Source organism: Carassius carassius, chromosome 1 (assembly GCF_963082965.1).
Source record: "Carassius carassius chromosome 1, fCarCar2.1, whole genome shotgun sequence".
Classification (NCBI taxonomy): Eukaryota; Metazoa; Chordata; class Actinopteri; order Cypriniformes; family Cyprinidae; genus Carassius; species Carassius carassius.
In genome coordinates, this window is record NC_081755.1 from 23,591,043 (window position 1) to 23,607,127 (window position 16,085).

Consider the following 16,085-nt stretch of genomic DNA (forward strand, 5'->3'; position numbering starts at 1 on the left):
AACTAGAGTGCAGGTTCTGAGTGTATGTATTTGTAGCGTGTCAGTAACCATAGAATTAATTCGTGCTGAAATGTATATCATCCTTTAATACAGATTCGGTCGCAGTTGTTTACATACATTTGCGCATGCCTCGTATTGTGTAGTTTTCTTATGTACGTGTTATTGAAAAAGCTAGTATTAATTCAAAGCTGTTTTATATAAGGTCTAAGGATTGTTGTTTTAATTTATTGTAAATACGTTAATAGTTTTTTTTTCTCATTTCAATTGAATGTTTTATATGTTGTAAAAAGGATTTCAACAAATAATTAATACTTGAATGAGCTGATACACGTAACCTTTTGTTTTTTTCCTATTTTGTTTACACGTTCCATGTATAGAATCATTCTATGTCCAGAATCATGCCCGTTGTCCATTGTCAGTGATGTTTTTTTCTGTATTTGCTCGTATCTTCATATGGCTTGGTTGGTTTAGAGATTTGTTTTGTTTTTGTGATCTGACTTAACAGATATTGAGCGTGGATATCTTCATATGTCAATTAGCTACTTTGTTAGCAATTAGTTAAATTGTTAGATACAACAGTTTCCCACTTTCTTTAACGCACGTCCATTCAAGAAGGCGCGCGCACACACGCACACCTACACACTTTTTGTGCTAGTTTCTAACACACTTGTTTTATGGCTTCTGTAAATGTATTAAAACATAAATAATTAGGCCTATATCACTGGACCTTAACCCGTAACATAAGATCCAAACTGTATTTGTACACGACTGTTCCGTCTCCTTATATGTTATTGTTTTGTGTTGTTAATCTGTGCTGTTGCACTGTTGATGCTGGACTCATTAAAAGTTTACACATAGACCACACACGTTTTGTTATTCTTATGGACAGAGGTAATATGCAGGTTGGTGAAAGATCCCCCAAAACAATATAATCTAAAATGTCATATTTTATGTTTCTTCAAAATGAGTGCTCAGTCTGATGTATCACTGCAACAGAAACTCTCCTCGGAATTTAAACGTTTATCATAGAATTACAATAAATATGCGTGGCTGTGCATGACGTGTATATTTGTGTATGTGTTATTGATAGCTCGACACACTTACATACATTGTTGTCAAATTGAACTATTTGCTGATTTTTATCATTACCATTGTTGTTGTGTTATTATTATTATTATTATAGCACATGTCAACTCTTTACCTTATTTGGCGTGGTTGCCAACAATTGCCCTTTGTTTTTCATTGTTAACAGCCAGAAGTTTATCTCATCCTTTCTGTGGACATGCTGTAGTACTCTACTTTAATGTTTACTCCATTTTATAATGAGAGTCATATGTTGTAAATATGCCATCGTGCGCTCGAGCATTCATCTTGAATCGGAATGAAGAAACGTGCAGCTCATATGTGGAAAGAAGAATTACCGAGAATAACCATGACTCTCACTCATCTTTGCTTCGGCTCTCTTCTTATCGTATTATTTGACTTCCCTATGATATTTGTGGTGTTATATTTGGCTATACCGCATCCTCCAGATGCAAGTTATACATCAAGAAGGATATTTTGCCTGAAGAGGCGATGCATGATACATTATGCAAACTAAAAGGGATATGTCTGAATGTTTCAGACTCTGAAGTTCTAGACACTCAATAACGTAAGACCAGAAGCCCACTTTTAGCAGATAAAATGCTTAGCAAATATGGTCAAATGTAGTTTTATTGGATTAAAAAGATAGAACAAGATTACTAAAAATGCAATGATTTGACTACAAATTTAGACGGTCAAAATCCTAGCAATTATGCAATTGCAAATTAGAAGAGAAGAGGAGACAGATAAAAAAAAAAAGATCTGCATTCAACATATTTTAACAATTAAATATTTTTGAAGACATTGCCAGTTGTCCTGGCTCACAGATGTGTGCACAGCCTTCGTCACATATTAATTCAGCTTATGTCTGTCCTGGTGATTCTAGGGCTGAGAAGAGATTTTGGGTCCTGCCATACCATCTCTCTTTTTCTAACGCTCTTTATTGTGGTGGTTTGAAAGGAAACAAACTGCAGAAAGGATGTACGCTCGATGCTCGGAGGAAATGGGAAGTCGACTGTCATAAAAAAGAGAAAGAAATTCAATGTGGTGTGCACCAATAAAATAATATGACTGTAATAAAACTTTATAGGGTATACATCTCTGAAGGTTAAGAACTAAATGGCTGTAAAGCAAACACTACGCGAGAAATTCTTTTTTTAAAAAATGTGAAAAACGTTTCAGGATTCTAATAACTGTAAGGCAAAATAATTTGCGTAAACACTGTGTCTCCGTTGGGTGAGCCTGTTCTTCTTCTTCCCCATTCTCGCATTTGTCGTTTATTGTGTACAGCGCGTTTGTTCTTCAGCCGTCCAGATTCCTCGCAGAGCAGGGGGTCGGGGTGGGTGAGATCTGGACTTCCACATGAGAGCCCTGAGTCCAATTCAATCGACGCATGTCCTTTGTTCCATTTCCGAACGTTCCACAGCCCTTATAGCGGGCCATAAACTGCCACGAAAAGGAATTCTGGCGAGACGTCTGGGATGACCAACGTTAATTTGTTTACAGCCGTTGGGACCGGGCTCCACTTCGCCAGTTTTTTGGTACGCATCCGATTGTGTCTTGGAGATACAAAGGCCGGCTGCTATAGACAAAAACCACAACCACACATTACATTAAATCTCACCAACTATAGCTTAGATTCCCTAAAATGTAGCCCGAGGTATCATTACTATAGTTTCACATTTTAGTTTAAAATTCAGATAAATCTGCTTCATTGTTTATATTAATAGCAAAAACATGTTAAGAATTATGGTCATGTCGTGGTGTGTGGTTTGGCGGTGTAGTGTAATGCCTACCTACATTATCAATTATGTGAATAATAATTTCATAAAGCTTTCGAATAAATAATAATCTAAATATTTTTCTTAAAAAAAATTATCTCTGTAATTGAACTCTATGATCAGAAGCTTAAAGACTGTCAGTATTGACAACTATAAAAAGGAAAGGCACTATGGCGATGGCACTAATTACTGATTACTAATAGTGTTTTAGTGATGCTTGTTATAACAGTACACAAGCAGGTAGCCCAAATGAAGTATTTATACATGGACATGTTATTTCGTGGATTGAATTTTTTTTCTAACAGTGAGCAAGTAGGCTAATTAAATAGGCTACGAGGCCGCTAGCATCAGTGTATTTTTATTAGCCAGTAGTTATCAGTGGTAGCCTAGTACCAGCAGTAGGTTTGGTGATGGTACTATTAACAGCGGTAATAGTACTAGTTGTACATTAAAATAAGAAAATTGTTAGCCTACCCAAATAAAAAATGCATATCACGGACTGAATTCTGTTGAGCCTTATTCTAAATTTTAAGGTTAATACAGTTTAAAATATTAACAAAATACTAGTAAGACCGATGTAAAACTTTCCTTCATTGTTTTTTTTTGTTGTTGTTGGTTTAACATTAGTGTTAGGTTTCCAACCCTATGTAAATTACTTTTCTAGATATGATGAAAAATACACAAGACTAGATCCTACAAGGGTCGGTTTTAAATGGATTTCTTGTTATAGAGAATGAAAATAAGTACTTAACATCATTGAATTTGCACTTACCGAGCTGTTAACTCGCTCATTCTGTTTTTATGTCCGTTGTTTATAGAACCATTAGCTTTTGAACTTCCGTCTCAGCGCAGCTGCATTTGCTCATGGAGTAACACACAGTTGCCGCTTGATGGCAATGTTGTTCCATCACAAAAGTGACTGGCTGGCCACCCTCCACCCCCAAACCGGAAACACTGGGGCCAAAACATTTGCAGACATGTGCGATGTTACACTTGACTAAAGTAACTCTGTTACAGCTGAGCTTTTGAAAGAGTCGAAGAACATTAACTTCAGAGGATTTTTCAATCTGAGTGATAAAGATCCTGAGAAACAAGTAGACCCCTTTTACCTTTTTTCCCTCTCTAATAAATCTTTAAATCCTAGGATACAAAAACTCTGGCTATCATAATCATTAATACATTTTTGTAGCTAATTCTGTTTAAAATGTTAATCTTAATAAAATATATTATTAAAAGTATTCAGCTTGGCATATTAGAAATGATTAAAGCAATTTTAAAAGAGAATAAATCAGTGCAGCCTTCTTTATAATCTGCTCCATTTTATATGAGACCCAAACATTTTGAGATTAGATGTTTCAGTGATTGTTTTAAATGGCAACAGGACGATTATATGATTAAGCAGCAGAAGATATAAAGTCACAACACAAAACCTCGGTTAGCAACTGTTTTATTAACAGTAAAAAAACAACACATCACTTGACTACAGCTATTGCAGTGATTCTAGAAATTGTACACAAAAAAGAAAGAAACAAACAAATAGATATAATAGTATGACCTTACTCTGAAACCATTAATTTCATTATTAGATTCACTATATAGTCCTACCGACATATTTATGAATGCAAAATTACAGGGAAATATTACAATAAATGCCTGTCATGCTTATGCATTATATTTTTAATTTTACATCAGAATTTATCATGCGAAATTCTAGCTTTGACTAAAGCCGAATAATAAGCTTTACTGGTCAAACGGAGAGATTCACGCTTGGTGAACTCCTTGATAAAGGTTTAAGTGTAGAACAAGATGTGCGTGACTACCGCTTATATGGAAACATTAACATTCAACATAACTCGCGTTTTGAAATGTAAATATTCCGTAGTCAACATAAAGCTTCAAAAGGATTCGTCACACTGAGGTGATGATTTTGGGACAGACACAGCAGTTATTTATTACAGACGCAAATTAAGTTGTAAAATGACGAGCACCAACAGCAAATGTGTCATGCAGGTTTAAAAAAATTGAGAACTTTTTTTTGTGCTATAGGTGAGCATTTTAGTTCAGTGTATGCTCACAAATGACAAATACAAATATTGGTTGTTACACATAACAAATGACAAAATGTTCATTTTTTTCTCTCCCAAATCAAAACGAATCCAGAAAGATTTTTAAACGCGACAAGCACGTAAAATTTAATGTTTGTTTAATTAATTCATTCATTTTAATGTATTTATTTACTGATTTTTTCACCCCTTGGATTTTGTAGGTAATATTAATTAGATGTACTAATGCTAAACACAATGGCAGACTGTATGGAAAACAAAACGAAAATGACAATTATAGGACTTACTATTTTTGCATGGATAAAATCCGGAGTGAAGCGTTTACAGCACGGTCGTAGAACCTCATAAAACCTAACAGCTTTTTGATGCTCTACGTCAACAACAAACAGTAGGGGCGTTTATGGCATTTAATAGTTTGTTAAACCATTTACAACCACATTTGCCATTACACCTGAGCTGCAGGTCCATTCCAACATCCTCATATATCTGTAAATATATTTATATAAATACAATTATCAGAATATTAAATATTACCCCCTCGCTTATTTTCGATGCGCGCGCCTTGGTCGCTGCAGAAGATTTTGTAAGTTTAAGGGTTCTTTTAAGGTTTAAATGATGTCTTTAAACGGATGCCAATTAAATCGTGTACCTTTTAAAACTGGCCATCTCGACCCTGACATTTAAAAAAAGGAGACTAGACCTCGTTAGATATTTGGAAATGACCGGGTAAATATGCATCACTTTAGGTTGTCTGTGATGAACATGCAAAAATCAATCTTTCAAACAGGTTTGGAGTGGAGAAGTTGAGTGGGGGAGGGACAGAGGCTATGCACTTGATCTGATGCAAAGCGGCAGATTTCTCATTAACTTACCCGCTTGAACATATTAATGTGCATTTTCTCCCCTCCTCTCTCTCCCTTGCCCCCCTTCCCTCGCGCTCTCTCCCTCTCAGCTCTCTCCCTCTCGCTTTCTCTTGTTCTCTCTTTTTCATTTTCTCACTACCTTCATATCAGAATCGCGCAGAGCGGTGTCCGTGTAGGGATGCGAGAAGCCAATGCAACGAGGATCCGATAGAAGATGCAAATGATTGTGAAAACACAGTGCAAAATATGAAACTTCTCATTTGCAGCCGAGTAAATAATATGAAAACTGGTTGGGAACTGGCACCCTTCACTGGAATTGTGATGCTGGAACTCTGCAGTGGGAACATGCCTAAGGAAGCTCTAGCTAAGTTGTTTTAACAAAGGTATACAAACGTAAACCGTTCAGTTTTTTGAAATCAAGGCTTGGCTGCTGCATTGCTTTTTACCTCAGTAACTGTGAAACTGACAACTCTCTGAAGATTCTGCGCTGATATAAAGACATTCAAACGCAAACTCTTCAACAAAATCAGCACCAACAACAACATCAAAAGATGAGCTCATATTTCGTCAACTCTCTTTTCACTAAATACAAAAGTGGAGACACTCTGCGGCCAAATTATTACGAGTGCGGATTTGCTCAGGACCTAGGGACGAGACCCACCGTCGTGTACGGTCCAGGCACCGGGGCCACTTTCCAGCATGCCCCTCAGATTCAGGAGTTTTATCACCACGGCGCATCCACGCTCTCCGCGGCTCCTTACCAGCAGAGTCCATGCGCAGTAACTTGTCACGGCGAGCCGGGTAACTTCTACGGTTATGATGCTCTCCAGAGGCAAACGCTTTTCGGTGCTCAAGACCCCGACTTGGTTCAGTATAGCGACTGCAAGCTCGCCACGGGGGGCATCGGCGACGAGACGGACAACACAGAGCAGAGTCCGTCGCCCACACAGCTGTTCCCCTGGATGCGACCTCAAGGTGAGCCTCAGTAGACAGAATAGCCGGCCAACTCGCGTTGTGTGTTTTTCTATAAGTGACATAAACCAGGGTTAGCCACACGGAAAAAAATCTCAGTGCAATTTAAGTTTAGAATTGCATTTCCTGTGTGCACGAGAGGAGGGGAGACAATAGCCGTTTTTATCGTTTTATGGCGTTCAAAACTTGTGAATCACTTTACAGTTTAATGACCCTGCCAAAGAAACACGGGAGAGTGGGAGAGAGGAAGAAGAGGGCGAGAGAAAAGCCCCTTCTCTTCTAGCTGTGTCCGTGTGTGAGACTTTGCCCCACAGCTGATCTCTCACTTCTCACTCAGGTCAAAGTTTTACTGCAGCCTTTAACGACTTACAGTGAGCCCTGGGTTTATTTCACTACACAGTGGTCGTTTGACAATGATTATGTCATTTATGGCTGTGAAATTTGTGAAATAGTGTAGGCTGCTTTTTGACAACTCTACTGCGGGGTTAGTGTATTAGTGTCGTGGTACTTATATTTGTAATGCTTTTACATTAGGCTGTGGAGAGTCTCCATGGTACTAAAAGCCTGCCCGTAAACTAATAATGTATCGCGATTAGCCTATGTTCGTTTCGCGTGGAAGTTGCCTTTGTGGAATGCTGGTTCAAGAATATGTCTGAACTTGATTGTAAAATTACGATTTGGCGCGTTTTGTGAGCTCTGTCTAACATTTAACATTTGTGAACTTGTTTATTGCCAGTAGCTGCCGGACGGAGGCGAGGCCGCCAGACCTACAGCCGCTATCAGACGCTGGAGCTCGAGAAAGAGTTTCTATTCAATCCCTACCTGACACGCAAGCGACGGATTGAGGTATCACACGCTTTGGGACTGACAGAGCGACAGGTCAAAATCTGGTTTCAAAACCGTCGCATGAAATGGAAAAAAGAAAACAACAAGGACAAGTTTCCAAGCAGCAAGTCTGAACAAGAGCAGATCGAAAAAGAGAAACGGGAGAAAGAACAGGCATCCGGGACACAGCCAGCCGGCGAAGACTGCGACAAGGCAAAACAAATGTAAAGCGGATGCGTGCGTGTGTGTGTGTGTGTGTGAGAGAGTGTGTGTTATTGTGTGTACGTGTGTCAGTCAATCAAAACGGCAAAGAATAAATAGGGAAAATAAAACAGGACAATGTCGAAGAGAATAAAGGTGTTTGCATGGGAGGTTTGTCTCACAGAGACAATTATTCAAGTCGAGTGGTTACATCTTTCACTCGAGGAAGGAACAGGAAAAAAAATGAATGGGACTAGACGAATACACTTAATGTGTTGACCACAGAACTTCAGGAAGACGAAGGACAAGAGGCATTTCTACTTTTTAACTGTTGTTCAGAGAGTATGATAGTGTTAAAGCTAGTCTCCTTTCTTTGTGAAATAATTATCGTGAAACTTAAGTTTCTATTGTTAGGATATTGTCATTAACAATTACCTTGGCAGCTGTATAGTTTTTAAGTTCAATGGTGCACTTTTAACTGTTCCCACTTATATGTTATGATGATGACGTAGAAATGAATGACTTCCAACAACATGAAACTGCCTATTTATGCCGTAGAATCTCTTTTTACACGTCTTTGGTTCTTCTTAAATCGATGGTATTTTTGTTGTCTTCTTTTCATGGGGTAAGCATGCGCACAGTGGATTATAAAAATGAATAAATGTAATAAAAAAGAACTTTGAAAATTACGTCATGTGACCCATGTTTACTATGAATCCAATTGTTGTCGTTCACCGTTACTGAAGTAGATGACTATATGTTTTTGTTGCCATTCTTGACTGTATTCTAGAGTCTAAAACTAGAGGAATCCGGCAGAAACTGGACACAATAAAGTTTACAAGGGACAATCCCTGGCACCATGTATCCTCGACATCATTTCTCGTTCATGTGTGGTTCCAAGGTCCGCTTCAAATCAAAAACTTTTAGGTTACCAGACAAAATGTTGTTCATGTCAAAACATAGGCCTTAATTTCAAATAATCCATATAAGCGTAAAAAACTTAAAAAAAAAATGTTTTCACATTTGTAAATCTAAAAAAAGTCATGTAGTGTTGTGTGATGTTTGATTTATAATTAGGTGAATTAAAAGAGAGGCGGCATGTGAAACCACAACTGAAAACCCTCATAACTACTTTTACAGACCAACACAGTAAGTCGACACGATATAATAGCCTACACCACTAAACAGAAACAGACTATGCATTATCGTGAATCTACAAAAATCTCCTTAAACGAAATTTAATCTAGCTGGACTTTGTTAAATGTGGGTATTTGAATAATGGGAGCACGTCGTGTCAGGTGAATTACTGTCGTAAGAGTGTGGGCTTCTCAAACATTCAGAAAGAGTCAGTTCCACGACAAGATTCAGAGCTCTCGCGTGAACATGTTTGCTAACTTTGTACATGGAAACTGTTTGGGGTGCACTGAACCAACCCGTCGCCATGGAAATGTCTAGTTGGCAGTGACTGTTCAAGCCATAGGGATGCTTTGAAGCAGAAACTAGTAAGGGCCCGAGTCATCATGCTCTTGACACGGGCACACTGTACACACATTGCAAAAATGCAGCAATGAGATTGGGCTATGCGCAGGAGCTGTGACAAGAGAAAATAGTGTTGAAAATCAATACAGAAATAAATTGGTTTCTTGTTATTTGTGTGGTGGCCTCCCAAACAGGAGGCACGTTCCTAAATCTGGACAGCCTGAAGTTTGTACAACCCACAATTATTTATTGCTTGGCACGGATTTAGGTGATTACAGAAACCCTCTCAATAGCCTATCGATTGGTGTGTTCTCCTTTGCGTTTGTGTTTAGTGTAGGTACCGTTGGCTGTAAGTGAATAATTTAACAAATGTATGTGGATGGTCAGCAGCGAAGCCCTTCTCCGCATTAGACGGGGCTCTGGGAAGACGCGCATCCATTGGAGGATATTTCGTCACGTGCTGCCTATCACGTGGCCCCAGAGGAAAAAGGGGTGATTTTCTGTGTAAATCTAGACTGTAATTCTGTAATATATCATTGGACCTCGTAAAACCGACACTAAAACTTCTTGGCATATAAATCACTTCTCAAATTATGAGTTCATTGTATTATGCGAACGCGTTGTTTTCCAAATACCAAGTGGCGAGTTCAGCCTTCTCTACAGGCGTGTTTCCCGAGCAAACTTCTTGCGCTTTTTCTTGCAGTTCGCCGCGGGCCAGCGGCTACAGCTCGGCTTCTACCGGTGCACCGGTCTCCTCTACATCTTCTGTCTCCCTGTCGAGCATGTACACTAACGGTGCTAGCCTTTCCAGCCAGACTCAAGGCATGTACCCCACTGCGTATGAGCTGGGAGCTGTTTCTTTGAACATGCACAGCTCTATGTTTGACCACCCGAGTCTGGCCATGGTGAACGCTGGCGATCTCTGTAAAGCGCAAAGCAGTGGTAAAGAGGAGCAGAGGGGCTACCATCAAAACAACGAAAACAACCTCCGAATCTATCCGTGGATGAGGAGCACAGGTCTGTGAAAACTGAATGTTTCTTAAGGACAGGGGTGTACGTCTGTATGTCTGAGGGGGAGGGAGACAGATTAAAGGGAGCGACCGAGTCATTTCAAAAAGTGTTCTTTTCCTCAGATCTTTTTTTCATGCCTAATTAGTCGCCATTATTTAAGACACGCTAGTACGTAGTAGTTTGTGTTTGTGGAAAAGGGAGGGGACGGCATATGATTTTTGATTAATGATGTTAAGCTTTAGCAAATAGGCTACCCAAGATTCCGCTGAGATTGTGTGTCATGGTTGCATTGCTGTGTGTACACATGAATCCATTTTTAAGAAGCCTAAGTACGCTGGCAATCACTGGCGTTAAAAATCCTCATGTTTTGGATATAGAGGACGGGGCCTTGTATTTCTAGGGTATTTTACAGCTCCATCGACCTTTGTTTTAAATTACTGTAAGATATTTAACAGTGTCTGTGCGTGGACATGTGCGTGTTTTATATATGCTGCCTATATAATGTGCATGTATGTGCCTGCGCGAGTACGTGTTTGAAATTTCACAAAACACAGGACTCAAGAGCCAGTTCCTCCACTAAGTATTCGCTCAACACTGGTTTTTAACAAATCATCAGCTTTTCGTAGGAATAGCACTTTTCTCACATAGCCACCACACGTCCCGGCTGACGTAGCCTATTTGAAAAGGAGGTCGACAAGTTCTCTTTTAATGATTTTCTGCGCCTCTCAAGACACTCCCCACGAGCACCGGCGTTCCTATCAGTCAACTGTCAACCCGGGGCGCTTCTTCTCTTGTTAGCTCCCAGTGTAAAAATACAACGACATGAATAGTTTTGAAACATATACCTCATTAGCAAAGTTGTTGAAATTTCCAGGCAGATAGTCCTTGCGCGCCTTTGGTGTATGTATACGTTTTCGTTCTGCGTCGTAGTTTTGTGTGAAATGCCAGTGCCATTTAAAAAGAATGCATGGGTCATAGTTAGTCTATCTAACTGTCTCTATACAGAGAGATACGACATTTTAAAACATTTCCATTTGAATAATATCCGCAGCCAATCGAACAAATTTCGTTTGCAAACATGGCTAAGTTTCTGATAAACAGGGGAAATCTATTGTAAGCGTTTATTTATTTATTTATTTATTTATTTATTTTATTGTTTAAGAAAGATCAGATTAGACCACTGATGTCCTGCCATGTCTGCTGTAAAGGCCACATTTTTGGCCTTTTGATACACCAAAAGTGGTGTAGACAGACGAAAGTCGGACCTTTCAACAAACCTTCACAAGTCTAGGCTAAACGCATATAATCACAAGAAGTAATCCTTTTGACCCAATACATTTTTACATATCAGAGCTGGGCCTTGTACCTCCAACCACTGGGTTTTGTGTCTTTTTTTGACTACTATAGGGCCAGCTGCCTTTTCAGTTGATTTCGTGCATTAATATTTCACATGGTCTCTGTCCCTCGCTTTATTTCTCTTTCACTATTCACAGACAGACACACACATTCACACACCGACCAGATGAAATTCTGTTTCCATGTCTATCATTCAGGAGCCTGTGTACGTCAGAGACCCTGCACAGTGACCGAGTACAATGCTCTTCCTTGTTTTAACTCGTGTAAAAGCATTCGTTCTGCGAGGACACATAATTTATGCACTTAATTCATAACTCTTAAAGAACGAAACAGCTGTATATCTTTTATGGATTCCAGTACTAAACTTGTATTTCATTCTCTCGATTTCTCGCATCACTTCTGCTTTTCACTCGAATTTTGTTTTGTTTTTTGTTTTCTTTTTGTTTTGCTTTTGCACAGTTTGTGCGACTAGTATCAAGAAGAAGTGACACGGTGGTGCCGACAAGACGGAAGTAAAATACAAACGACTGAAAAGTGCAATAAACAAAGTTCAAAAAGCACACTAACTCAAAGCAGTCCCCATTTGTCCACAGTCTGCTGGAAACGGAAACGCAGGGACCGCAGAAAGTCACTGACCGTGGATGGGCAAGGTTGGGAACGTCTAGATAGATTACTTTTCTTTAAACGTGCAGCTAAAAGATGGATACTTAGCGTAGATGGCTTCTTTATCTAGCTGGATAGACGAACACTTCAGCGCTAATGTGTAAGGGAACTAGATCATGTTGTTGACTTTGGTCATGTTAAGAAGGAAGTCTGAAAGCCAGGGCTCCTTTAGAGACACGACAGTGAGCAAGCCAGTCAGTTTTCTTTCAGAAGGGGTATTTGTGTACTTTCATTTTGCTTTTGAATTGCAGTCCACTTTTATATTTAAGATACATTTTTACCTTTGATTAGCTACTTTGTTAGCTACTTAAAACCTAATGCTTAAATAGTGGTCAAACGTATGCTTCAATTACATATGTCTGTTTTCTTATTTTGCTTTATTTTTTACTATAGTTTGTGACCTAAATCTAAGCAATAAAAATGCCAAAAATAATTTAGAATTATTTAAAACGTTTGCGTTTTTTTTTTAAGTTTCAGGACTTAATAACTGTTTGTTATGTGATGGTGTTTCGCCTCTGCAAAAAGCTAAAATCTCTTTTTTTCAATATTTATAGTCACAAATCTCAGTTTGTGAAAATGTTTCTGTATAATCACTGGCCGCTTTGTTAATGGTACCACAATAACACCCCTACAAGCAGCAGCATGGATTTTGATGACTCCTTTTCTCCCCAGCGTGCAATATTTCTGACAATACTAAAATAAGTCGAATCTCTTTTTTAACATTCACCCATTGGTGGAAAATTTTTACCTTAAAACTGAATGTTTTTTCGATCACTAGCTATATCATATTTAAATGATTTTTGATTGAATTATAAGTCTTTCGATTTCATTCAAACCAATGCGTATTCACCCTCGCTGAACTGTTTTAATTAATTAATATATTTTGTATTATTATTATTTTAATTTTAACCACCGATAAAGATTTGAACACTTCATATTATTATTTACTAATGTTGTTGATATGCATATATCCACGTTTGTTGCTCTCTGATCCTCCTTTCGCATTTCCACAGGTGCAGACCGGAAAAGAGGCCGTCAGACATATTCCCGCTTCCAGACATTAGAGTTGGAGAAAGAGTTCCACTTCAACCGTTACCTTTCACGACGGCGGCGTATTGAGGTTGCACACGCCCTGTGTTTGACCGAACGCCAGATAAAAATCTGGTTTCAGAATAGAAGGATGAAATGGAAGAAAGAGAACAAATCAATGGGCCACTGCTCTCCTGCTGCTGACCAAATCGGGGGCGACGAGGAAGAGGAAGAGGAAGATGACGAATAGCCACGCAAGTGGAAAACATAAAAATAGACTTTACTAGACTATACTATCGATTCCACCTGTTTTATTTGGGGATACACTGAGTTGGAAAAAAGACATGCTACTTATAATACTGTAGGTAAAATGTCACTGTCGTCTACCTATGTAACTTGTGTGATAGTGTGTTAGACTATACTATAGTAAATAGTAATGCAAAGTAATTTTAAAACGCATTTTAATATAGTTGTATACGTTCAATACTCATATGTAGCCTAAATTATACATATTAATATTAGTGGTAATAGTACTGGATCATATTTTCATATATTTATGACTCACATATTTGTGACCTGTTACTATCGGCCTATTCACTGTGGGGTCAAACACAGAAGGGAGCAAGCTATTTTTAATGATTTCATATTTCGATATATCCCTATTTCCCTATCTATGTGTAAATGTCTGTCTGCTTAAGCATTTTTCCCTGTTATGTTTTGCGCAAGTGTTGAAATAAAGGAACTGACTACAAGATGGTTGAATTTTGCCTCTCGGGGAATTTTTTTTCTGTGTTCTTTGCTTGCTTTTAATTTCGAATCGAATTAAAATCACAATAACGTTGAGCAATATCCCTGAGTATGATAATACGTCGATCATGTATTTTAATATTTTTTAAAGACCCACGCCTCTTTAAAATGTTGCCATAAAAAGCCACTCGAAAATCCGCCGCTGCTTGGTGTTTTACACGACAACAACAACAATATTAATAATAATAAATAGAAAAGTCATTAAAAAGGAAACAACTTTGCCTTCATGTCTATTTTTACGGTTATTCTATATGAGCTAATTTCTATTCAATATCAGTTTAAAACATCCTCGAAACAAGTCTTTAAAAATAATAATAATAAAAATAATAATTAACAGTGTATTACTAATATGTTAGTAATAATCTAAAACAGCTTATATTAATATACTTTTATATTATTTGGGATTACAATTGTTTTCTTGTGGACAAAAGAATACAATTAAAATATCAACAACAATAATAAAACATTTTAAACATTTGACATTTTTTAAATGTCTTTAAATTAACTAAAAATGTGGTAGATTTAGTAGTGATCAGTGGAATGGAAATTATTTCACAAAGTACAAAGCACCAAGAGCACTGCTAGTTTTATTTTAATATTATAGTGACATTGTCTTTTTTTGTCGACATTAATACAACCGTTTTCGTTAATTGTGACTCAGTTTTTTCCCCTTAGGTCAAGCCGAGTGCTTGTAGAGAAGTCACAGGTTCTGTATCGTGTGAGACCAAAAGAAGGCGTTTATATTATGGGGTTGTAAACTAATGTGTTTAGTGCATCAATAAAAAGCCGGAAACGCCATAAAAGGGACAAAAAATCTGCAGAATGGGAAAACGGTCGGCCTTTTCTCGTTTCAACTTTTGGTGACAATACCTTTTCCGATTTAGACAAAACTGAAATATAATGGGGAACCCGTATTTTTAATTAATGTGTTTATTTTGTTTAAAGCAAATCTCAAGTCTTCAATGCTATTCCCTTTATTGTGTTTTTTTGAAAATGTGCAATTTGTCGCATTGTGATTTTTCGTGCATCTGTAGTTTAGTGGTGTATTTCTCGCTTGATCATTGCACTATATTGTCTGTCTATCTATCTATCTATCTATCTATCTATCTATCTATCTATCTATCTATCTATCTATCTATCTATCTATCTATCTATCTATCTATCTATCTATCTATCTATCTATCTATCTATCTATCTATCTATTCTTTATATTATTATTATTAAAAAATCACTCATATGCTTTTCTTTTGGAATCGAGATTTGTATTTTTCCAATATTAATCAAAATCAAGAATATTAATTGTAATTATTTTTATTGGCTAATTCTTTTTTTTTCATATTGCTGTACGATATTATGGACCTGCTTTTAAAGTAGCTAATCCTCAGCTCCAGGATTTAAAAAAAAGACGTTATATCCAAATAAAAAGTGACTTAGTCACTAAGCATTTTAATCACTAAGCATTTTATAGCACCGTGAACCAATAACATGTGGTATATCTCTAACTTCCTTGATTCGCCACATTATTCTGGATGGCTTAAATTTTATATTAAGGCTCGTTCGTGCTAAATTGCCGTAAATTATGAAAGAAAGAAAAAAATCTAAAAATCAAAACTGCACTGTTGTTATATTTCGTCTTCATAAACACAAATATCACATGCTCCAGCCTTTATCATACCCGTTTATCTAACACGCTTTTTAGTTAAAGTATATCAGTGCGTGGAAACAAGTACGAAAATACGAGTTGTTCCTTGGGACTGTATAGGGAAAAAGATGGCGACTACAGAGCTACTGCTGTTGAAACAGCCACGAAGAAATGCAATAAATTCCTTGTTGTTTTATGAAAATTTACAACTTTGTGATAGAACTTTATGAGTGCTTGGGTCCTGGGATTGGCCGAGGATGGTCATGTGGACGAGTAACCGTGAACATGAACTTTTTATGATTTCCCAAGT

At 37.7% G+C, this 16,085-nt stretch overlaps 2 protein-coding genes across 3 annotated transcripts; both read left to right on the forward strand.

Annotated features, from left to right (window-relative positions):
• The first annotated feature begins 5,113 nt into the window (after positions 1-5,113).
• On the forward strand, positions 5,114-8,477 carry LOC132142190 (homeobox protein Hox-B8a-like). Of its 2 annotated transcripts, none has more exons than XM_059551855.1 (2): positions 5,114-6,765; positions 7,499-8,477. In XM_059551855.1, the coding sequence occupies exons 1-2, from the start codon at positions 6,342-6,344 to the stop codon at positions 7,813-7,815; spliced, it is 741 nt and encodes a 246-aa protein (XP_059407838.1). In that variant the 5' UTR covers positions 5,114-6,341; the 3' UTR covers positions 7,816-8,477. The 2 variants fall into 2 exon arrangements, with proteins under 2 accessions (XP_059407838.1, XP_059407847.1); XM_059551864.1 differs by having other exon boundaries at positions 7,502-8,477.
• A 1,289-nt stretch (positions 8,478-9,766) lies between these two features.
• LOC132142201 (homeobox protein Hox-B7a-like) lies at positions 9,767-14,299 on the forward strand. Its single transcript, XM_059551876.1, has 2 exons — positions 9,767-10,284; positions 13,311-14,299. Exons 1-2 carry the CDS (start codon positions 9,861-9,863, stop codon positions 13,574-13,576), a joined length of 690 nt encoding a protein of 229 aa, XP_059407859.1. The 5' UTR covers positions 9,767-9,860; the 3' UTR covers positions 13,577-14,299.
• The last annotated feature ends 1,786 nt before the right edge of the window (positions 14,300-16,085 follow it).

Coding starts and splice junctions, on each gene's coding strand:
- LOC132142201 (XM_059551876.1), top strand. CDS start 9,861: ATGAGTTCATTGTATTATGCGAACGCGTTGTTTTCCAAATACCAAGTG. Junction 10,285..13,310: donor TCCGTGGATGAGGAGCACAG/GTCTGTGAAAAC, acceptor GCATTTCCACAG/GTGCAGACCGGAAAAGAGGC.
- LOC132142190 (XM_059551855.1), top strand. CDS start 6,342: ATGAGCTCATATTTCGTCAACTCTCTTTTCACTAAATACAAAAGTGGA. Junction 6,766..7,498: donor CCCCTGGATGCGACCTCAAG/GTGAGCCTCAGT, acceptor GTTTATTGCCAG/TAGCTGCCGGACGGAGGCGA.